General features: G+C 40.9%; 4 protein-coding genes across 4 annotated transcripts; 1 reads left to right on the forward strand and 3 right to left on the reverse strand.

Annotated features, from left to right (window-relative positions):
• Window positions 1–238: 238 nt before the first annotated feature.
• K441DRAFT_679008 (cystathionine beta-lyase) lies at window positions 239–1,861 on the reverse strand (the record flags this gene model as incomplete). The annotated part of the gene is made up of 3 exons (XM_067651213.1): window positions 239–385; window positions 471–1,517; window positions 1,643–1,861. 3 exons carry the CDS (start codon window positions 1,859–1,861, stop codon window positions 239–241), a joined length of 1,413 nt encoding a protein of 470 aa, XP_067502001.1.
• Window positions 1,862–2,186: 325 nt separating this feature from the next.
• Window positions 2,187–4,845, reverse strand: K441DRAFT_663182 (uncharacterized protein). Its single transcript, XM_067649158.1, has 3 exons — window positions 4,813–4,845; window positions 4,694–4,759; window positions 2,187–4,639 (listed from the first exon to the last, which is right to left on the reverse strand). The coding sequence occupies exons 1-3, from the start codon at window positions 4,830–4,832 to the stop codon at window positions 2,596–2,598; spliced, it is 2,130 nt and encodes a 709-aa protein (XP_067502002.1). The 5' UTR covers window positions 4,833–4,845; the 3' UTR covers window positions 2,187–2,595.
• A 631-nt stretch (window positions 4,846–5,476) lies between these two features.
• Window positions 5,477–7,611, forward strand: K441DRAFT_688407 (mitochondrial heat shock protein-like protein; the record flags this gene model as incomplete). The annotated part of the gene is made up of 3 exons (XM_067652185.1): window positions 5,477–5,503; window positions 5,557–5,755; window positions 5,810–7,611. 3 exons carry the CDS (start codon window positions 5,477–5,479, stop codon window positions 7,609–7,611), a joined length of 2,028 nt encoding a protein of 675 aa, XP_067502003.1.
• A 14,425-nt stretch (window positions 7,612–22,036) lies between these two features.
• K441DRAFT_663185 (uncharacterized protein) lies at window positions 22,037–22,516 on the reverse strand (the record flags this gene model as incomplete). The annotated part of the gene is made up of 1 exon (XM_067649159.1): window positions 22,037–22,516. A coding segment is annotated over one exon (150 nt), but the record flags the coding sequence as incomplete, so codon positions are not given.
• Window positions 22,517–23,791: the final 1,275 nt, after the last annotated feature.

Here is a 23,791-nt window from a genome sequence, read left to right on the forward strand (position 1 = left end):
CTATAATGAACCACCATGACACCTCAAAGCCCGTTTCCACCGTAACTAGAAAAGTGTCCTTATGATACCTCCCTTTTGGAAAGGTCGCGCAATGCTAACCCTTTGGCCCTAAACGCCGTAGCACCGATTTTATTCCAAATGTCAAATATTGCTCCTGGTTGGAAGCATTGACTATAACAGCACACATAACCGGCAAATATTTACTCAACAACGCGCAGCTTCCGTATAGTCGAAGTCGCTACGAAGACGTCGACGCGACTTCTGAACTCTGCGCTAGTTCCTTTCCTTGGGTCGAGTCTTCATCGCTTTCTCCGCCAATTCTCTTGTCTGCACTTATAGCTTTAAAGCCGTCTACAGTCACTGTTACAGCACCTGCTTGAACGAGCTAAACTACAATGTCAGCAATAGTTCATGAAACTCAAATTTTATCTCAATCGAATGAGAAAACGATAATAATAGGGAAGACTAACCGCTCGGCTCAAATCGTCAATCAAATCATCGACATCCTCAATCCCAACACACAACCTAATTATATCCTCCGGTAGCTGCCGCTCTGCGCGCGTCATTGCGTCAATGCTCGCATGACTCATACGGCATGGCATGCTGATCAGGGAATTAACGCAGCCGAAACTGACGCTGATCGCCCACAGCCGCGCGCTCTCCACAATCCGCTCGGAAATACTGATATCACCGGTTTCGAAGGACAGGACGGCGCCCGCACCACGTGCCATGCTCCAGTGGAGATCGTATTGTGGGTGCGAGCGCAGACCGGGGTAACGCACTTTGAAGCCGTGGGATTCGAGGAATGTGGCAATTCGTTGTGCGTTGGCTTGCTGCTTTTCCATCCGCACGCCGAGCGTCTTGATTCCCCGCAGTAGCAGCCAGGAGTCGAAGGGAGATAGTCCGCACCCGGATGCGTTGATTGTAAAATAGAGCTTGTCGCCTAGTGTAGGGTCGTTTATGGCAATGACTCCCGCCATAAGATCGTGGTGTCCCGATAGGTATTTTGTCCCCGACTCGTACACAATGTCGGCGCCTAGGTCTAATGGGTTCTGAAGAAGTGGGGAGAGCATTGTGTTATCGACAGCAATGATGGTGGAGGTGTTTGCGGCGTGTGCGATTTCTGAGATTCGGGGTATATCAACGACTTTAATTAGAGGGTTTGTAGGGGTTTCAAGAAGTACCATGGCGGTTTTGGAGTTTACGACAGTCCGTACGCATTCTGGGTTTGTGGTATCGACATGATGAACAATGATGCCGCCGTTCGTAGCAAGGTACTTCAGTAGGCGGTTTGTGCCACCGTAAAGGTCGTCTCCTGTTACTACTTCATCACCTGGACGTAGAAGGCGGGTTATAACATCCAGAGCGCCCATGCCAGACGAAACGACGAGAGCACGTGTCGCATTCATGATTTTGGCTAGATGTCGTTCGAGGTGCGTACGAGTAGGGTTTCCAGACCGTGTATAGTCATACTCGCCTGCACCACCAGTTGCGGACTCTTGCTTGAAGGTTGCGGACTATGGACAAGGTGAGTCAGTGATGTTCAGACCATATAGAAACAACTTCAGCGTCCTCTCTGAACAGCCTAACCGCTAGGCTTGATTCTATGTCGACTAATAGATTGGTCAGGAGAGTTACACACCTGGTATATAGGTACACTGCTCGCATTGTATTGGTCATTCCCCTCTGTATACACTAATTCCGTAGCCAGGGCGTATTTTCTGCCATTTCGTGGGCTCGAGGGAGCAGGTGAGGGAGGTAAGTCGTGTCCGTCGAGGTCTATATTACGGAAGGCTTTCCCTAAGCCATTGAGCTTTCCCTTGGAACTCTCTGGAGCTGGTGAGGAGGAGCCGGAAGACATGGTCATAGTATTAGGTGATGAAATTGCGGAGTAGGGGCAATTCCTTTATTCGAGATGCGGCACAGGATACAATACAGAATTTTTAAAACTCAGAGTAGAATACAGCAGAGGGTACGAATATAGGATTGTTCGGAGTAAAATAGATGTTGGTCATTTGTGGGTGAAGGATGCAGGCACGTATAAGCAGAAGGCCGATTCTGGAGTCACCACTCGAATTGCGCCATCGACTCCCTTTCGGCTGAAGATCGGTTGGTGCCCCGACCTCCGCCAGCGCGATTAATAAAATCACTCTTTTGTCAGCTGCCTCAATTGCAGACGGTCATGATGGTCAACAGTGTTTGGATTGAAAAAATTCCCGTCTCTTCCTAGCGGGCTAGATTATCTGTGGAGGGGGGACTTTACGTGACTTCATCACCAAAGTTTGAACAAAGTCTTGAAAACCCCGCAACAGCAAATAGAGAATAATATACTTATACTGACTACACTTTTCGCCTGACCATGGTATTGCTAGATAGATACAGTCATCGCCATAGCCAGAAAATGTGCAAGAAACCTTCGCTCAACGGCATTGTTCCTGACACCTGCTAGCCGTACCCCGGAATCCTATGTTATCGCTTGAAAGCCATAGGGGGCCGAAATCCACTCGGGGGAAGGTCAAATCTCCAAAATACGAGATGCAAGAATTATTAATCAAAGATACCGCCGGTCAGTCCAAGTTATAGTTCCTTGCCCCCTTACCTTGGTACAATTGCTGGGAATAGCTTTCTCTCCTGCACATTGATGGTGAACTCGAATATACCCTCCTCAGTGCCAGCATACAATTTCCTCCCGTCCTGGCTCATTGCAAGACCCGCAGTCCTAACTCCATGCTGAGGGTCGTGTCTTCCTCCAGATCTTCGATAGATGCCCATTTCGTAGCTGCCAAGCGGTTGTGTCTCACGCATGCTCCGGACCCTTTCTCTTGCCTGGGCTAATTGCCGTAAACGCCGCATTTCAGAGCGTGGCTCTGCTGCTGGTATCGTTGGCCGGGATGATGAAGAACCTTCAGGTAATGGGCTCCGTGCCATGGCGGCTTCGATTGTCCGCCAGGGATCGCTCGACGACGATTCAGAATGCTCAGCTCGCCGTGCATGTGGTGGGATCGGGTTGGGTGAACGGGTAGTTGCACTACTGGAGATATTGCCATTGCTGTTATTGTTATTGTTGTTATTATTGCTGCCACTACTGCTGGATCCATCACTCGAAAGAACAACGGATGCTTGACGGCGAGGTTGGAACGGTGGCCTATCCGGATCTAAGTTTCTCTCCCTTAATAAATCCCGTAGAGAACCAATTGAGGGTAGAGAAAGCCCATTACTGCTCCTCTCACCGCGGAGGCTGGGAAAGAAGTCCATGAAGGGCACGCCGTTAAACCGTCGTACGTCGCTAGGATTCGGAATAGGCGGGCTGTGATTGACGCTGCGTGGTGTAACGCCTAGCTCACGAGCTTCTTCTCGTTGTCTGGTAGTGCGAAGAGCCTCGAGTATTTGCCGCTCATGTGCTGTCAATCCGTGAGGATCATTATCCGACTCAACCACTCCTAGATGCCGATGTAGCCTTCGGCGTTCAGCTGATGCCTCCATATAATCGTTGGCAAAGTTAACTGCTGCAGCGTTACCTTCTGAATCAAGGGCTCGTCGATATCTTCGTATAAAGTCTGCTTCTTGATTCAATTCCCGTAGCTCTGGGCTGAGCTCAATGTCGAAATCTGCCACATCGACTTTCTCAAGGCCTTCTTCTTTCAGATCTAGAGTGAGAACCTGCCTCACGCTAAGGCCTGTTCGAACATCCGCAACGCACACTCTTGCTTGGTCTTCGCTCCATACAAGGAGATCCCACGGAGGAGGAGCAAAAAGCATCGTCCGCACAGCGCCGGGACCAACGACGGTATCCGGTCGTGAAGATTTGATTACTTGAACTATTGCATCTTCTCCCCATTCACAGCGTCTAAGGAGCTCAATATCAAATACTGTGATATATCCACACTCGGACCCGACAGCACATAGGGTCCCAGAATGCGACCACGCGGTTGTGAAATAACCCTCGATAATGGATCCTGGGGGGACATATAGTGGTACAACACTAACATTTGACCACTCTGACGGGACCGATTGAGGCCTTCCCTCTGGGGTTTTCATCATGCTAGGCGCTTGGGGCTTGACTCTTTCAAAGAAAAAGACCTGTTGATGATCGCCAACTGCAACGAGTAGCTGTCCATCGGGCGATATAGTTGCATGATTCATGGCAAATGGTAGATCCAGTACATTGACTTTTAGGCTCTGTGTTAGAGAATATATGCGGACAGTCTTGTCGTTGTTCGTGAGGACTGCTACCACCTCATCTTCCGCACCTTCCCCTTCCCCAACCAACTTATGTATGGAGATTGAGTTCACAATCTCCTCCCCAATCCTTTCCAGCTGTATTCGGTGTGCTGACCCTAAGAGAGGAGGCCTTGGAAGTGAAGTTCGACTGGCAAGATCCAACGGCAGCAGGGCATCGACGTCAGCGGGATTTGACGGAGGAAAGCCTTCCACCTTGATGGAGGCAAAGTGGCCTTCTTCTGCGCCTCCTACGCATACCCAACCATAACCTGAGGCTGTGCATCTTGCATCGAATGGTAGGGTGGTGACATGTGCTTGGGTCCTGGTAGCAGTGTTTAAACAGTAGACGTCTTGGCCGCTCGCATAGTAAATGAGGTCCTGTTCAGGAGAACTGATGAAATGCCTCAGTTGGTAATGCCTTTGAAGTGTCAGTGAGTGTTTTGCATGTATAGGAATCACGACACCGCCTCACGCGATAGGGATCCGGAGCGGGTAGAAAGCCTTCGAAGGCAGAACGAGCGAATCTGTGTCTCGACACCTAGCGCGCAATCAGCATCTCGAACAGGCGAGTGGTAGTAAGGCGCGACGCACAGAAAATCGTCGACGGCCATTCTGGGCAATTAGGTTGCGGAGCACAACATGGCCTAGAAGGCTCAACGAAGGAGGGGTGGTGAAGCTATAGTTGCATGAGGGCACGCCTATGTACGTCACACGGCCGAGGGCGGAAGATAGAGCGTTATGAGGCGTAGTCTGGGTCAGATTCGCAATGCAGCAGCCGCAAGTACTAGGTCATGGATGGGAGGGGAGAGCGTAGCGATATTTAGTAGTTTTAGGATCTGGTTTTGTACTCTAGCTTTGTAAATGAAGGATCAAATTGTCTCCCGAGCCTCTCTCGTTCCTCAGACGATCACGGCGTGCCACGTGAGTCAACATGCAGAACCGTTCAATCCCCCAGACTGCAGAGCACAGCGGCACTGCAAACACCCAGACGGTGCTCCACGCCTGTTTTTTGGTCAATTCATCGCTCGCCAGCATGACAAACCCTAGGTCAATGGTCTTGGCATGAACTATCTGTTTCGCAGGAACGGAGACTCGGCAGCCGCCGGTTTCGGCTTTTTCCGTCTTGCTCTAGAATTTTCCTTTTCTCCTGCTGTGTCGAAGCTCCATCCATCTTTTCATCAACGACCTCCCGCATCAATCGTTCTCCGTGCTCCATTCCTCTTTCTGTAACTCCTGTAATCTTATAGCGCACATTATGTTGTCCTCAAGGTTATCAAGAACTGTAAGTTTCCCTAACATCTAGAGCTTCTACATCATTCTAATCTTGTGCGCCAGTTTTTGCCCCGGGCAACATCCGCCGTCCGACGTGCACCCGCCATCAGGTCGCCTTTCGGTTCATCATTCGTAAGAGGCTACGCAGATGGCGGAGAAGAGAAGGTCAAGGGCCCAGTCATTGGCATTGACTTGGGTACCACCAACTCTGCTGTCGCTGTAATGGAGGGCAAAACACCGCGCATCATTGAGAACGCAGAGGGTAAGCTTGCATCATCATTTAATGTGTATACCATTCGCTTACACATATTTTCAGGCACACGAACAACGCCTTCAGTAGTTGGTTTCACAAAAGAGGGCGAGCGTCTCGTGGGTATCGCCGCGAAGCGACAGGCCGTCGTCAACCCGGAGAACACACTCTTCGCCACAAAGCGTCTCATCGGAAGAAAATTCACCGATCCTGAGGTGCAGCGGGATATCCAACAGGTCCCCTATAAGATTATTCAACACACCAATGGCGATGCATGGGTAGAGGCACAGGGACAGAAATATTCACCATCGCAAATTGGTGGCTTCATTCTAGGAAAGATGAAGGAGACTGCTGAAGCGTATCTGGGCAAGAACATGAAGAATGCCGTCGTCACTGTTCCTGCATATTTTAACGACTCCCAGCGTCAAGCCACCAAGGATGCAGGCCAAATCTCCGGCCTGAACGTGCTTCGTGTCGTGAATGAGCCTACTGCTGCGGCGCTTGCATATGGTCTCGATAAGTCGAATGACCGTGTCATTGCCGTCTATGATCTTGGTGGTGGTACCTTCGATATCTCAATTCTCGAAATTCAGAATGGTGTGTTTGAGGTTAAATCCACAAACGGTGACACCCATCTTGGTGGCGAAGATTTCGATATCACATTAGTCCGACACTTGGTCCAGCAGTTCAAAAAGGAGCAGGGTATTGATCTCTCTGGAGACCGCATGGCTATTCAGAGAATCCGTGAAGCTGCTGAGAAAGCTAAGATTGAACTGTCATCCACTCTCCAGACTGAGATCAATCTTCCCTTCATCACCGCCGATGCTTCTGGGCCAAAGCACATCAACTCCAAGATGACCCGATCACAGCTTGAAGGTTTGGTTGACCCTCTAATCAACAGGACAGTCGAGCCAGTGCGAAAGGCTCTAAAGGATGCTAACCTCCAGCCCAAGGATATCCAAGAGGTCATTCTCGTAGGTGGTATGACCCGTATGCCTAAGGTTACCGAGTCCGTCAAGAGCATCTTCGGTCGCGACCCTGCAAAGGCGGTCAACCCTGATGAGGCTGTCGCCATTGGTGCTGCTATCCAAGGTGCCGTCTTGTGTGGTGAAGTTACCAGCCTTCTGCTTCTCGATGTCACTCCTCTCTCTCTCGGTATCGAGACTCTCGGTGGCGTTTTCACCCGCCTGATCAATCGAAACACTACCATCCCCACCAAGAAGTCACAGATCTTCTCCACTGCAGCCGACTTCCAGAGCGCCGTCGAGATCAAGGTTTACCAGGGTGAGCGTGAGCTTGTCCGTGACAACAAACTTCTAGGTAACTTCCAGCTCGTTGGCATTCCACCAGCACACCGTGGCGTTCCTCAGATTGAGGTTACATTCGACATCGATGCAGACTCAATTGTCCACGTCCATGNTAAGGACAAGTCCACCAACAAGGATCAGTCCATCACCATTGCTTCCGGGTCTGGTCTGTCCGAACAAGAAATCCAGAACATGGTGAACGATGCCGAGCGTTATCAGGAAGAAGATAAGGAACGGAAGAACGCTATTGAGGCTGCCAACCGCGCTGATAGTGTCTTGAATGATACAGAGAAGGCATTGAAGGAGTTCGAAGACAGGCTAGACAAGACTGAGGCTGATAAGATCCGGGAAAAGATCACCGCTCTCCGCGAATTTGTTTCGAAGAGCCAGGCGGGTGAGGGCACCGCCACCGCAGCCGAACTTAAGGAGAAGACCGATGAGCTCCAGACCGCTAGCTTGACCCTCTTCGACCAGATGCACAAGGCACGAGCAGACTCAAGCAGCTCTTCCGGTGAGCAGAACCAGCAATCAAGCGAGGGCTCCGAGGAGAAGAAGCCATAGATCTTTCGCTAGCTAAAGTTCCATGATTTCCTTCTCGTAACGACTCCAATTGGCACAAAAGCGGTCTTTTATTTGCATCAATCGGTCTTGGGTTTTAGAAGCATCTTCTTTTTTTGTGCATCTTCCTTACCACTCTATCACCCTGTACCTTATACTTCACTTTCACCTCTCTGCGCGCTACTACTGCTGGGTTACCAAGATTTACTACGGTCACCAATTCTCCTTTCTGGAAAATGTCTTTGTAAGGGTAATATGAGGGGAGGGGAGTTTGTCCGGGATGTACGAGAAGGTGACTTATCCTTCCTTTCTGGGAAGGTTTTTGATACCTGTTGGTCGTCATCATTGTAAATTATGTTATATACGATAGGACACGAGACGTAATGTCAGATTCTCCCCTCAAATGGCGAGTCAGTTAATAAATTTTTCCTATTTATACCCTCGTGGATGGCCTCAAACCATTCAGCAGAGCCTACAAGCAACTCTAACAAAGTCTTAAAGAAGCCTCGACCTGCTTCATAAAGTTGTAAAAGCCGTTCGACTTGTTGCAGTACATATTAAGTGCTCAAAATCAGGACAATCTTGCCGCAGCAGGCTTTTTTCAGCACTATACCCTGCCTTCTAAAGTTCCAGAGCTCGTGCAAAATGAAAGTGTTGTTGCAACAACTAAACGCATTTCTCCTCCGTAATGCTTCCATTAACCTATTGTCCGAAGCAATCTATTGTCTTATTCACCTATTGTTCCTATTGTACAGGCAAATCTCGTAACCCAGCCCTCCCATATAATGACAGGTCCTACTTCCATTGTACAGCTAAGTCTCGGACCCATCTATTTCCTCATTCCGCAGCAGAGTGCTCAAAAGCCGCAGTATATTCTCAATACTCCTCACAAAGAACATACGCTTTTGCATCACCTTCGTCTCCGTTTCAAGCCGTTCGCTAGCAAACACGCAAACAACTTCATGCATCAATTCTAACACTCAACAGACTCTTTTTGAAAGACCTTTCTACATTTCGGCCTCACAAACTAAATTCACAGCGCCAATGGAACCGCGCCGCCCAACCCCAGAACCGATACCTGAGAATCTACTTCACTCCCTCTCAGCACTAGGAACGCGTATCGACGGCATACAGAACACCTTTCTACTATCTGCAAATTCATTACAAAACGCGCTTTTTCATGCGAAATTGAGCCGTACAATGATAGCGGAGAAGATTCGGACGAAGATTCACCAACTGAGAGTTGAGGCGGTATTCGTTCGGGAGCGGGCCGAGAGAGAACGGATCTTGGGGCAGTTGGAATGGGAGGAGAGCAGGCTGATTATGTTGGAAGATTGTTTAAAGGAGATAGAGAAGGTTGAGGAGGTGGAAAAGAGAGTCTATATGATGCTGCAGCAGGGACCAAAGGGTATGAATAGAGTAAGGGAACTGGAGGACGGATCAGGCTAAGCGGAGGATCAGCAATGGTTGAACATTCAGCTGTATGGCTTTACACTTTTCCATAGGCAGCTTGAATTTTTCCATTCAAGGCGAGCTGGGATTGAAGCATCAGTTTGTCAGTTATCGAAGTGTAAATGCCATTTGGAAAAAGGGGAGCAGTTAAACTTGCGTTCATCATTCGTTATTCAGTGGAGGAAACATTCTGGCAAACCAGAGGTATCAGAACGAACTTTTCAGTTACCCGCGAACTTCGCATTCTTTCATACGCCGCTCTCCTTCTACCGTAGTACCCAAACTAAGCTCCAACTTCATCGTGTATCCCTCTGCTAACTTCATAATGTAATCGAGCACTCGCTGCGCTTCGATTAACTCCTTCAGCCGACACTCCATGACTTGCAGTCGGCCAACCAGGTGGAAACCACCAGTCGTTCCTGCCCCCATGCGCTTCGCCTTAACATTCTCCAACTTCTTCTTGTTTTTCCTTCGCCCCCAACTCCTTAAGATAATCCAAATTCATATCCTTCTCCAACCCTCTCAGCGCTTTCCACAACTCATCATTACTCCTTACTACTATCCGTAATATATCTTCTAATAGAAGCAAACCCCACAGCCTCGTATCCCACCTCGTCATCCGGAATTGCTGTTGCTCCACGGAACTCATCATCCTCTTTCTCCACTTTCTCAGGCCATTCGAAACCTCCACCGTGTCATCCTTACAATCCCCTACCTCTCCGCAGGAACAGAAGTACACGTAAGTTGCCCGGTTGGCCTTGTAGTGTGGATCGCGATCAGGATACCTAATTCTAAGGTCTCGAGCCCTTTTTTTCTTTTGCTTTCTTAGCAGTAAATAGCGGGTTTTCGGCCTATTCTTCCAAATCTAGGATAGTTCTGGTTTGGGCGACAAGGATTTCCTCAACCGCTTCTCTGAAGGGGGCGAGGGCTGAATGGGCTTCGTTTGGAATGGCGATGTTTGGTGGTGGGCTAGGTTCAGGGCTGGGCATTCTGAAGGCTTGTCTATATGAAGATTTTTAGACGGTTAGTTCTATCTATAAGTAATAAGGGGTCCATAACCTTCGCGGGCTAATAATAACGTGGTTTATAGGGTTTTGACCGACACCATAGTTTTGACCGATTTAAACACCAAAATGCCACGAAATATCAATTTGGTGGCAAAACGCTGGTAAAACTCATTAAAAATCATTGCATTATTTCTAGGGAGTCTTAAAGCCATAAATATATATTATAGAGTCTATATTAAGTCGGCCCTTGGTGTTCTAGAGCTTAATTGGCCAGTTAATCGGCCCCTAAAGGTCGCTAATTAACTTAGCGTCCTCATCTAAGGACTCCTCGTCGCCTAAATCACTTATATTATCATCCTCCTGCCCTTCCTAAGTGTCCTCTAGTAAAGCAGCTTCTCCTGCTCCCTTATTGGCTGTATCTTAAAGTTGCTTAATAAGAGCCGTAGCGGCGGTAATAGCGATAATAGAGTCCTTCGCCCGCTTCTAGAGCTCTTCCACAGTTAACTGTTTTAATAACGCATAATTAGCTGCTATTTAAGCTTCTTTAGTATTCTTTTTGTAAGCTATATTAGCAGCAGTAAGGGAGTTCTTCTGCGCCTTACTTGCCAGCTTTACTGCCTCCACTGCCTCTCACTAGTGTTCCTTAGCCAGTTTCCTTATATCAGCAGCCTTCTTCTTAGCCACCTTTTTGGCATCAATTTATTTCCTAATAAGCACCACTGCTACCTAATAATCCTTCTTAAGCTGTTCCTTAGCAAGCCTGGCTTTCTCTTTAGCCTTATTAGTGGCGCTCTTGGCAGCAGCAAGCTCCCTTACTACCTCTAGTATAAGAACTAACTTAGTAAAAATTACAGTCCGTTTTCGCTTCTTTTTAGCCTTCCTCTCCTCAGTATGTTGCCGAAGCTTATTATTCTTAGCCTATATAATCTCTAAGCCGTCCTCTAGGGATTATAGGTGCTGTATTAGCTTTAAAACCACTACCTCTATTACCTCTAGTGTGGTTTCTAGATAAAGGATTATGCGTGCGTACCAAGCTTAAGCGTATTCGCTATTAGGTGGGGGAGGATATATAGGGGAGGATAGAATTGTTATATGTTTAAGAGAAGGCGGCGGTGTAGATAGTTAAGTAGAAGGTTATATAAAGCAGCGATTAAGAGCTTAATTTAGGTTAAAAGGATAAAGGCCTGCTGCATTAAAGGCGCTCCTAATTAACTCTTTAGTATATATTTACGGCTAAATCTTACCTAGTATTTTTAGAAAGTACTCTTTATTAATACTAGTAATACTATAAGCCGCATATTTATTAACTTTGGATAAATATAGTCGCTTAATAATTGAGAATATAACTAGATCTAATAGCTGTAAAAGGTGCGTTAAATGCGGCGGTAGGCAAATTAGTACAATTTTCTTTAACTAGCAGAGCTTAATAAACTTAATATTAACATGGCTACTATGGCCATCTATAATTAAGAGCCAGTAGCCGTTATATTTATTATTATTGCCGTCCTCTATTAGCCTCTGCTATACCTTAGTTCGTCTAGTATATCGCTTAAAGTGCTCTAGCCACCGTACTCTAAGCTCTTAATTTAACTATCTATTCTTACTTATTGCTAGTATACACTCGCCTATAGCTTCCTCTACCTCCTACTATAGAGATTTTATATATTAGCGTCCTCTAAAAATAATAAACAGTGGGATTATCTGCCTATATATTCTAATTAAATTAATCTGCGATACCTACTCCCTAAAGCCATTAATTGTTTTAAAGTTAATAATATTACCTCTTAAAACTACCACTTTAGCGCTATATACAAAGCCTATAGCGTAGCTAGTCTTATCTATATTCTATATATTGGCGTCCTTAATATTATACTAAGTCTTTATATTAGAGTAGTTAGAAAAAAACCTCTTAATAAGGGCGGGATTATTGCTAGTAATAGCCCGTTTTAAGCTAATTAATTATATATAGTAAGTATAAAGCTCGCCCTAGCGTTTAAGGAAGTTGTATATCTAGCTTTTGCCTAGTAGCGCAATATTATAGTAGTAAGGAAGGTAGGAGTTTTCGCATTATAAAACAAGGGTAGTAATTATCTAAATTATATAATACCGATATAGAAACCTAGCCTTAGTAAGGTAAATACAGTGTTAAATAATTGCTGCTTCGCTAGCAGGAGTAATACGATACTGGTTAGTATGGGCGTTATAGTAAGATTAGTATTTACCTTGCAGGCGTTTTTAAAAAGTAGTAGGCGGAACTCCATGTGCCTTTGTGCAGGCTTTGGCGCTTCTATATAAGCCGCCAACGCGCTAAGCAGTTAAAGCAGCTTATAGACGGTCTTCTGCACCTGGCGCTTGAGGCCAGCGAGGCATAGCTGTAGGTTGGTAATGTATTTTGTAGAGTTAATATGCGAGAAAGTAATGGGTTAAGCTTCGATGCGGCAGTATTTGCTTTAGGTAATAAGCTAGCTTAAATAGGCAGGCGGTCTGCTAGCTCGGTCAAAACTATGGTGTTGGTTAAAACCCTATAAACCACGTTAATACTAATACTATATATTAGGCTAGGGCCTTAAGGACTAACGTATTCCACTAGCGAGTGTCGCAAACCACCGAGTGTCGCACATTAAAATTTACTAAAAATTAGAAAATTCATACATTAATATCTTAATAACCACTTAATAATAAATTCTAATAATTTATATTTAGACTTTTATATACACTTTATAGCTTCTATTAAAGTTATATAGTAATTAGTTAAGTAGTTTTTAAGATATTATAATTTAGGGGCTAAATAAAAGCTAAATTACTATATCTTAATAACTACTAAACTAATTACTATATAACTTTAATAGAAGCTATAAAGTGTATATAAAAGTCTAAATATAAATTATTAGAATTTATTATTAAGTAGTTGTTAAGATATTAAGGTATAAATTTTCTAATTTTTAGTAAGCTTTAACGTGCGACACTTAGTGGTTTACGACACTCGCTAGTAGAATACGTTATAGTAAGTCTCTAGGTATTTAATAACTTATTACTAGGTATAGGGGTATTTCTAGTTTTAAGCAGCTCTTAAAGCCGTTTAATTTTAGTATTAGCTACTATAAGCTCTGCCTAGGAGTTTAAGTTAGTAGCTATTTTGCAATTAAAGGTTCTATAGCTACTTTACTAGCTACTATATTTCTTAGCATAGTGGTAGGGGTATTAGGTAATTTCTAGTAGTTTCTTTAAAAGTTCTAGTTTATATAGGTTCTTTAAATTATATTATATATATCCTTTTAGTTCTATCCTATTATTATATTTCTATTCTATATTTCTGTCCTATTTATAGTCTATAAATATTTTTAAGTTCCTGTTTAGGAAGAAAGAGTAGTAAAGAGCTTTAAATAATATTAGCAACTTAGTTAATTAAGGCACTAGTATAGCAATATAACACGCGCAAGCCTATATAATTAGTAGTGTATAAACAAAGATCTAAAGCTAGAGAAAAGGAAGTAAAAGAAGAAAAGCAGCGCTGTTTAAAGTAGGGTTCTAAGTTTTGCCAAATTCTACCAGTACCGTAAAAGGACTTATTATTAAGGGTATACTAGCGCGTAAGGGCGCTAAATCTAAATATAAAAAGTAATATAATTAGAAAGATAACTTTAGGCTATTTATTGCCAACTATCCCTTAACACGAGAGGTTCTTTGCTAAGGTCGCTTATATTTATAACTAGATTTAATTAGATATTTACATTAACCTAGCTTTTCTAATTAGTTGGCTCTTATCGATAACCTAAGGACCAAAATTGCCGTGTTAAGGGATAAAGAAAAATATTATAATAAGGCTATATAAAAGACGGATTATATAAGGCAGGGATAGAAGTAGATATAGTGATTAAAGGCAGTAGTAATTGGGATGCCATTATGGCAAGTAAGTATTATTATTATTATTAATTCTTGCTTAACGTCTAATGCGGTCCTAATTAAGGTCTATACAGACTAATACCGCTAACGTAATCCACCCCCAAGCTGGCTATAACCCTAAGCTAGCCACCCTACCTAAAACGCGGCGCGTTACTTAGCTACTACCTTAATAGCTATACTATAATAATAAGAAGCCCTTTTTAGAGAGGGCAGGATTAATCTAGCTATTTAGGCGCATAAGTAGGGCTAAATTATAAGTTTCCGAGCAGCTACTACTATCTATAACGTGCCCCGAAGTACCGCCTAACTATATATTAAAGGCATTAAATTAAAACGCGATTCTATGCCTAAAAATTAACTCCTTACACCCGTATAAGAAGAGGCTCTTAAGTAGTAGATTCTATTAATAGATTAACGCGGTATACTGCCTTAGATTACAACTATAGAGTAAATAGGTACTATTCTAGCCACCTAAAACGTGTTACTAGCTACTTTATAACCTATTAATAAGAATTAGGTACGGAAATATATTAACCACTATAATAGCCTAAAATTGCAGTTTAATTGCAAGTATAACTACTAGTGTTGGTTACATAGGGTGACTCACCAATAACGACTACTCGAGTAGGTTACAGTGATGTTGGTTAATTCTTTTTTTTTGATAGGAATAAGGAAAGGGGTGAGGAACTTAAGGTTCCTCATTACGCTAGGGCCACGTTAATACGTGACGGCAATATGCTTTATATGACGGCAACTTGCCTTATTCCCGACACTAGCAACTCTTCTTTTTGTGGTTGCTATATATATATATACAAACAGACAGTATACAACAATATTAGACAATATGTAATAAAACTAGATAATATGTAATAAAACCAGACGATATACGACAATGCGGCAGTTAGTAGAATTTGGTAAATAACGCGAAGACGGGTAGGCCGCTAAGACGCTAGTAGTAAGCAAGCTAATGGCGATTTTCTATACCGGGCATGGAAAATCCTAATTAGTTGGCAGAAGTCCATACCACCACCTAAATTAATTAGGTATGGCGCTCTTAGCAAGAATCTAACTAATTAAACAACTTTAACCGGCGGTTAAAGTTCCATAAGATCTTAACTTCTTTAAATTTCCCTCTTAACTTAACCTTTAACTTATATATATAGAGTATTTATATTAACAAACGTCTCTAGTGCCTTATTTGGGTTTGCCTTTATTATCGCATCTACTAGGTTATCTTGGCCATTAATCTATTAGATTTTAAAGAGTTTTTAACGTTTATAGGACTGCCGAAGTGCTATAATATTAATTATAAGATGCTTTTCCTTTATAGTACTAAGCTTAACTAAACACTCGTAGAGGGAATATAAGTCAGTGTATACAATTATAGGGATAGTAGGAAGTTTGAGCCGGTTTATAATTATTTTAAGGGTAGTTCCAATTACAATTACTATATTAACTCCGCCAACTATTCTATATATCTCTAATGCTAGAACGCTTCAAGTAACGTGCTTACTCTTAGTTAAGCTCTAATGGATAAGGTTGCTGTGGATTATAAAATTATTCTTTCCGGTAGATTTATTCGTGATAATAATCTTATATCCTAGCTAGGAGCTAAAATCTTTATTATTTATAAACGATCTATTAACGAATATAAAGAGCTTAGCGGTAGGAAGGTTAATAGGCACGTAGAGTAGTCCCCTATTAAGATGGTTTATTTACCAAAAAAGACGCTTATTTAGGGCAAGAACGTCATCCTTAGTTGGTTCCTAGTATTAAGCGGCAATAGAGAGATTAAAGGAAGCCTTAGGTTGATAAATAGAAGCCACATAAGCTCCGCGAGCGTGTTGCTCCATATATCCTTGCTTTAGAGAATTAACGTTAATAACGTTAATCTTCTTGCCTTAACCCTTCTAGTATAGAGTAATAGAGCCCTTATTTAGGGAGAGGATACATCTATTAAAGAGTAATAGTATTACTAAGTTAAGTCTTTCCTTTAGCTTTACTATAAGATTTACCTTTACTAGCTTATCTTCTTTAAGAGCTAAGAATTGGTCGTCTCCTAAGATGATTATATTATCCGTTTATATACCGACGATTCCGAATAGAGTTCCTATAGTTATAATAAGGAAGCAGAGATTAAATATAGAAGTAGTTATTAAAAGCTTCTCCTTATAGTGCTTGCTGTAGGTAGCCCACTAATAAGTTCCTGCCTCTGCGATTCTATATAATAGCTTAAGTATAACTATAATCATATCCTCGGGATATTAGTGGCGAATTTACTTTAGAAGGTATGCTAGTATTAAGCGCTAAAGGCGCGTCTCTAATTAGGTGTAGGCCTAAGTAATATCTTATAGGTAAACCGCCATCCTATTCTTTATTAAGGAGGGAGCTAGCGTAATAATAACTTGTTAACTAGCTCGTTAAATTATAGGGAATTGCGTAAGAATTACTTCCTTACCATTATTATTATAACCTTAAATAACTAGCCTTAACTTCTTAAATGGGGTATTGGTAGCTTTACCTTTAATCTTATTAACTATTCTTAACTTAAATATACGGACTCCATCGAACTTAGTAGGGTCGTATTTCTTAAATTTAAAGACTTCTTTTATAATAAGACTGTCGATCTCCTGCTTATTAGATACTTAGAAAGAAGCTCTTAGAGTTATAATACGGCCTTCCTTTTAGAGCTATTTTACAAGTTTAAAGTTAGCCTTCTCTTTAGCTGTTATAAAGGCCATTAATAGTTTATCTCCATTCTTAATAGCGGTAACAAATTGCTCTTTAAAATTAACAAGATATTAGCAATTTTGTAATCCCTTTAGGCAACCTCTACCGCGTCGTAGTTGCAGTATATCTACTACAATTATATTAGAATCGCCTTCGCCTTCTAGAGCACATTAATTATAGTTCTCCTCTAGGGTATCCTCTAGGGTATTCTATAAAGGCTTAAAGCTATCATCCCTATAGTAGGGCTTAATAATAGTTAAGCGGAATTAAGTGGGTCTATAGGGCATCTAAAGAGTATAAGTTTAACTATTAATTATAATAAGTTTATATAGGCCTAACCATCCTCCCTTTTTACGCTATACGCGTACCTCCGATTAGAGTGGCAGATTAAGCGTAGTTAAGGTATTTAGGCTATTTCTTATTCCTAATATATTATTGACCTAGCGCGTAGCGTAAAGATATTATACCTCCTTTATTGCCTTATAAATAGCCTTAGCTTATTATATAATAGAGGGAGATAGTAGAGAATCGTTAGTTATTTAAGGGTAGGCGCTAAAGACTAGTAACGTAGGTATAAGCCCATCTAGGCTAGCGGTATCGTTAATAGCCTTAACAGCTATCTATAGGATAAGCTCTTCGCTAGTACCCTCTAGTTCTAAAGAAATAATCTTATATACGCGGCGTAATGGTATATAATATTATTTTACTTTTCTAATACTATTATATGCCTTAACGGGGACTTCCTTAACCTTAATTATTATTACCTTTGCCTATTATTAAAACTCTATAGATAAAAAGTTCTTTTCTACATTATAAACGATTTAATTAGGGGGTCCTAGGTAGACATTAATCTAGCATAATTAAAGAGTATCCTATGCGTTCCTAGCTAATATATCTTTTAAAAAGCGTGCGGCTTAAAAGGAGGTTAAGAAGTTAACAACTTAGAGTACTGGCTTACCGCTAAGATACATAACATCTATAATAATGCAGAAGTTAAAGTCGTAGTTGTCTTTAAGAGTAAACTTAAATCGGCTAGAGGACTTCTAGTTTATTTAGCAGTAGTAGCAGTACTTTATAAGATATTTAATTACCTTAACCTTAACTTTATAACCTACTTACTAAAGGACCCTAAGCAATTAGTAAACAGATAGGTAGCTAAAACGATGGTGTAGTTAACGTAACTCTAACTTAGTTAGGTGGCTCTAAGCAACGCTCCTTTCTAGCTGTTAAAGGAGCAACTAAGGGTAACCCTACTTGCGTATAACGGGCACCCGGTTATTTCCCTAAACAAGTATATTCTTAAGGTTATTAAGCTTAACACCCAATTTATCTATATCTTAGATGTAGAATAGGAATAGGGTGTTCGCGGGGATAATATAGAAAGTAATATATCCTAATAGGGTTTAGACCTTAATTGTGCCAAGAGAGATTATAGTACCCTTGCTAAAGCGAATTGTATATTAGCCTACTATTAATTAGTTAATCTAAATAGAGCTATTAAGCTGCTAAAGAGCTTAAACTTAAGGCTCTCCTGCTATAGATACTCCTGCGGCTCTAGTATCTAGTATAATGCTATAGAAGATATTCGCCAAGTATCTATTATTAAAGGAAAACGCGGAACTTTCCTTTAGCTCGTTAAAGATATCTAACTTTATAATAGAATAGAGCGTAGATTGGTTATTAAGGATAGCGACGGTTTATATACCATTTACCTTACCATACTTAGTAAAGTATTGGTTAGGAGAGTAGTCCTTAATTTCTATATCTATAAGGAGCTGTTCGGCCTCATTAACCTTACCCTTAAGATCTTCTTCGCCTTTATATTGAACCAGGAAGTTTTAGAAGTAGGCCGTAGTAACCTCTTAGTTTCTAACGTTTCGTGCGCTCTAGCGAAACCTATTATATGCCTCCTTTTATCTATTAAGAGGGTGTCTAGTTAACTAGTAATTTAGCTTCTTATAAATATAGCACTTCTTCTAACAATCGCTCTAAAGTGAACCTCTATAAGGACCTCTATAATTGCCTTATAGTTAATATTAATTATACCCTTTACTATATCCCCTACCACGTCTACTATATATTCAATTAGTCCAGTTATAATCATATTAGTCAGCCGGGTTAATTAAGGTAGGTTAAAGTTAGGCGTTAAATTGCTATACTTCTTAAAAGCGTAGAGCGGTGCCAATAGAGGATCTTAATTAAGTATACACTCCTTTATAAGTACTTATAGGGTTAAAGAGAGCAAGATTGCATTCTTCGATACCTTAGTATACGCTAATAACTTAATTATATAGGCTAAGGTCCTCTTAATATAATTTGGATAAACCACGCTAAATTATCTAAAGTTAATTAAAGAGCTTTTAAAGATAATTAAGCCAAGAGACACCTAGGTTTATAGCAATAATTCTTAAAAAGGTAGTCTCTCTCCACTCCAATATATATTGCTGCTTATTCTCTTCTATTTTAAAGTAGCATCTTATCTTATATATTATTTAGTTAAAATTATATCCTTTTCCTACCAAATAATTATAATAGAAGGTACTAGCGCAGCCCTTAAGCATAACGGAATAGGCGTTATAATATTGGTTAGGTTCTAGTCTAACCTTCTAGTAATAGTTATAGAAGATACATAGCTTCGAATTAAGGATATTATATAGTTCCCCGCTAAACTTCTTCTCCTAGTCCGTATAGAGCTTCGTAAGCTCTATAAGCATTTTTAAGGTGCCTCTAAGTAGTATTAGACCACGTTAAAATTGCATTAGAGATTAAGGTAGGGATTGCTTTATAGGCTGTAGTGGAGATATAGGGCTTAGTAGAGTACGGCGTGGTACCTAATCTTCCTGTAGTAGAGTTTAAAGGTTGTTAAATTGTAAAGCAAGGGGATCTTGCGCTTGCTCTTAAGGGGTAGTAGTTAACGTTGCTAGTTAAATTAGTGGATTCTAGGGAGCTGGAGATAGAGGTAAAAGCGATAGATGCGGAATATAAGAACTTATGCCTAGAGTAATAGAATTAGAGCGCGTCTCTATTAGCATATCGTTTAGATTCCATTATAAGTTGAGCTTCCTCTTAGTGCGTAGTTGGTGCTCAACCTCTTATAGAGTCTATTCGTGCTCTTCTTTTGCGTTAATAACTTACTCCTAGATATTATCTCTAATAGCACCCCTATCTATAGGGATAAATACTCTATTCTCCTAAAGGAAGTTACGGAAGTCTTGTACGACGTCCTTCTTTATAAGAGCCCATATTTCCTTTATTTATTTAATAAAGTCCTCCTTTATATAACACTATAGCTCGGTATTATTATATTCGCTGTCTATATAGTATACTATACGGTATACTAAGAATCCGTTTAGGTCCTGTTCCTTGGCGTTTATAGGGTCAATATCTATATTCTATATCTCCGGGTTAATGCTTTTCTTATACTTCTTTGGGTAGGTTAACGCCATAGTAGGTATAAAATCGACGGGGTGTCGTACGTCAAAGGTAGGTAGGGTTTTTGGCTTTGTAGAATCTCGTAGGTTTGCTGTTAAAAGGTAGGTAATCGAGATGTTGTTAACGCGTTTTGGACGTTGACTTTAGGACTATAGGTTTAGTAATACTTCTAACCTAAAGTACTCAACCAAATCTTTGTATGCGTAGTTGTTTAACGCGTTTTAGACGTTAATTTTGGGACTATAGGTTTAGTAATACTTCTAACCTAAAGTACTTAACCAAATCTTCGTAAACGTAGTTGTTCTGCATAATAGACGCAACTTGGTATCTCCTAGTACTTAGTAATACTTCTATTACTAGTTTTCCGTAAGTTTAAGGTAGCATAGTATCGCCGGGATCCATTCTATATAAGCGCATATAGCACCCCTACACGAGACTGTCTCTTCTATTCGAAAACCTAGCTACTCTATAGTTGACTGTATATTTAACTACTAATTAGTGTTAGTTATATAGGGTGACTCACTAATAATAACTACTCGAGTAGGTTACAGTAATATTAGTTAATTCTTTTTTTTTAATAGGAATAAGGAAAGGGGTGAGGAACTTAAGGTTCCTCACCACGCTAGGGCCACGTCGACACGTGACGGCAATATGCTTTATGCGACGGCAACTTGCCTCATTCCCGACAACTAGCGTACTAAGTGCGAAGATCCTATGCTTATTCGCGCCTTATTACGGTGCTAGTAGAAACTAGTAAAAACTAGTAGAAACTAGTAGATTATAACTAGTAAATATCGGTAGATTGTAGTGGACAATCGTAGATAGTTTTAGATAATTGCCGTTATGTAATTAGAGGATTATATATAATGTTAAGCGGCGCTACCCTCCGTCTTCTTTCCTTTCTTTAGCTTTAGATCTTTGTTTATAGACAATCTAATTATATAGGCTTGCGCGACCCTTTTACCGTACTTATACCTTAATTAACTAAGTTGCTAATATTATCTAAAGCTTATCTACTCTTCTTCTTAAAAAAGAACTTAAATATATTTATAGGACTAGATATAGGAATAGAATATAGAAGTAGACCTAAAGACTATTACTAGAACTAGAATAATAGAAAAGAATAATAGACCTATAGAATACGTATAGACTAAAACCTCTGCAGAATTCTACTAGAAGTTACCTTAATAACTATATTACTATATTAAGAAATATAGTAGCCGGTAAAATAGCTATAGGATTAAATACCCTTAATAGTAAAATAGTAATTAACTTAAACTTTTAGGTAGAGCTTATAGTAGCTAATACTAAAATTAAATAATTTTAAGAGCTGCTTAAAGCTAGAGAACCCCTTATACTAAGTAAAGAGTTATTAGATACCTAGAGACTTACTATAGTCCTTAAAACCCTAGCCTAATATATAGTATTAGTATTATTATAGTCCGTAAAGGTTATGGACTTCTTATTGCTTACTAATAGAACTAATCCTATATTTAATAATTAGAAGCTTTAATTATAGGATAAGCTTAAGGTTAATGCGGACTACTTTCCTACTACTTAAGCTAAAAAAAGCCTATATCTTTAGCCGTACTGGCGGAAATATATAAACGTACTTACGTCCGTAATATATACAGGACTTAATAAATCCCTTTCTCTCTAAAGAAGAGATAATTACTTACCTGTCTTCTATTTATAAGGACCCCTTTAAAGTATAGAATATATAGCTTAATTATAAAAGCCTAAATATAAAAATAATAGAGGCCTCCCTCTACGTAGCCGAAATAAGTGTCGGTTTGGGGCACGTGCGCACCCACCAAAATCATGCTTCACGATCATCGTTTACAACACCATAATACAGCCAAATCAATTCAATATCGAGTTATCTGCCCGTCAGCCCTAATGCACTCATGTAGGCGCTTCGTATACCAGCTGTACATCTTTACAGTCTTCTCCTGATCTACTTAATTCTCCCAAACATCTATAAAACGCTCTAATGCTATATCCTCCTCTTCTACGCGCTTTAAATGGAACTTCTTCTTAACAGGATGGGCTAAGGACTCTATAATTAATAGATCTGGTAATAGACCAGATAATATTAGAAGCTTTAAGTCCTATTCCTTTACCCAGGCTAAAGACTCCCTTAATTTATGCGCTAAATCTGCATCCTAATATAAAGTAATTCCCTTAATATTAAACTTTAAAAGAAGCCATGGCAACACCTGCTTGGTGTAGGCTTTTAAGCTTATTTTATCCACCTAGTTATCTACCTTATATAAGAAGAACTTCTTCTAGGTCCTGCCAATAACAATAAAGATATTAAACAGTTTAAGATGCTTCTTCTCTTGGGCCTCCTCCTTTTTATCCTTTTTAGTAACTCCCTTCTTTCTATAAATATTCTGTGGCAAATAGCAGTAAAGATTACTACTCCTTCTCTTAATTCTATAGGTTTCTTCTACACCTAAACCAAAGTAATATTTATCGCAAAAAGCAACATTATTCTAGTCCTTAGGATGGGGTCTTTCTTTTAGCTATAAATAGCACTAATTCTTCCTTTTATCTGCCTGCTCTGGGTTAAGCCACTTCTTTTCCTCCATCTTTGCATTAATATATCCTTTATCCTTTTTTATAGCTCTTTAAATTAGCTTATTTCTAAGAGGTTAGCGACCTATTCTCTAAGTTGGAACCATTAGAAGATCTTTATAATTTGGGGCCTTTTAAATAATAGTCTGCTATAGGGCTGATTTTAAGTCTTAATTAAGATTAGGGTCGTCCAAATACACGGCAATAGCGTGGGTGTCTTCCTTTGTAAGGGCTCAATTTCTCCCTCTTGTTTCTGGCCTAGAATTATATATAGTTCTGTATTGCTTTAAGGCTACAATATGTTGCTAAGAGCGCTCAGCAATTCCAGTAGCCTGCTGTATAATAGCTGGAGGAATAGCCTTGCCCAGTAATTGGCCAAAGATTTTGGCGTAGAGAACTCCTGTGCGTAGAGGAGTCTTTAGATGCTTATTTTCCCTAGCGTTGTGGTATAATTCTAGGGGTGGGGTAAAGTGTTTGGCCCGCATCTTTTGGGATNCAGGCTCCTTAGTNACTCGGGTTATAATTGGTAATTACACCGAACGAATTTGGGTGCGAAATGGTGGTGTCGTGAGGTTTGTTATAATTGAGGCATGCTTAGGGGCTTTGTTTGGGTGGGGCGTGCACGTGCCCCAAACCGACACTTATTTCGGCTACGTAGAGCCTCCTTAGCCTTTTAGACCCGCTTTTTAGACCTAACTAGCTAGGCCTAAATTCCCTAGGAAGATTTAATACTAAACCTATTTAATAAGCTTACCCTAGACCTATAGTAAGCCGTATTACTAGTTTTTACTATTATATAGACGCTAAAGGAACCTATAGACTAGTGGTTAGCTATTAACTAAGGCCTTTACTAAATTAAGATATGTGCCAAACGGTATAAAGCCAGAAACCCTTTAAATTAGACTATAAGTAATATAAAAACGGCCTATAATACCCTAGCATAATTAGCGACCCCTATAATACTACCCGTATAGCCCGCCGCTAATTTAGTAGCTAGCTATACGGCTAGTCCTACTATAGGTCCGGTAAATACTTGGCCTATATATAACAACCCCCGTATATAGGCCCTTAGCAATTAA

The sequence above is a fragment of the Cenococcum geophilum genome (genome assembly GCF_001692895.1).
Source record: "Cenococcum geophilum 1.58 unplaced genomic scaffold K441scaffold_32, whole genome shotgun sequence".
NCBI lineage: Eukaryota > Fungi > Ascomycota > Dothideomycetes > Gloniales > Gloniaceae > Cenococcum > Cenococcum geophilum.

Excerpts from the sequence above, each read along its gene's own strand:
- K441DRAFT_663182 (XM_067649158.1), bottom strand. The coding sequence starts at position 4,832 with ATGGCCGTCGACGATTTTCT. Across the intron at positions 4,760-4,812 it reads ATGGCCGTCGACGATTTTCT|GTGTCGAGACACAGATTCGC; the intron begins GTGCGTCGCGCC and ends ATTGCGCGCTAG. Across the intron at positions 4,640-4,693 it reads CCGCTCCGGATCCCTATCGC|GCATTACCAACTGAGGCATT; the intron begins GTGAGGCGGTGT and ends GACACTTCAAAG.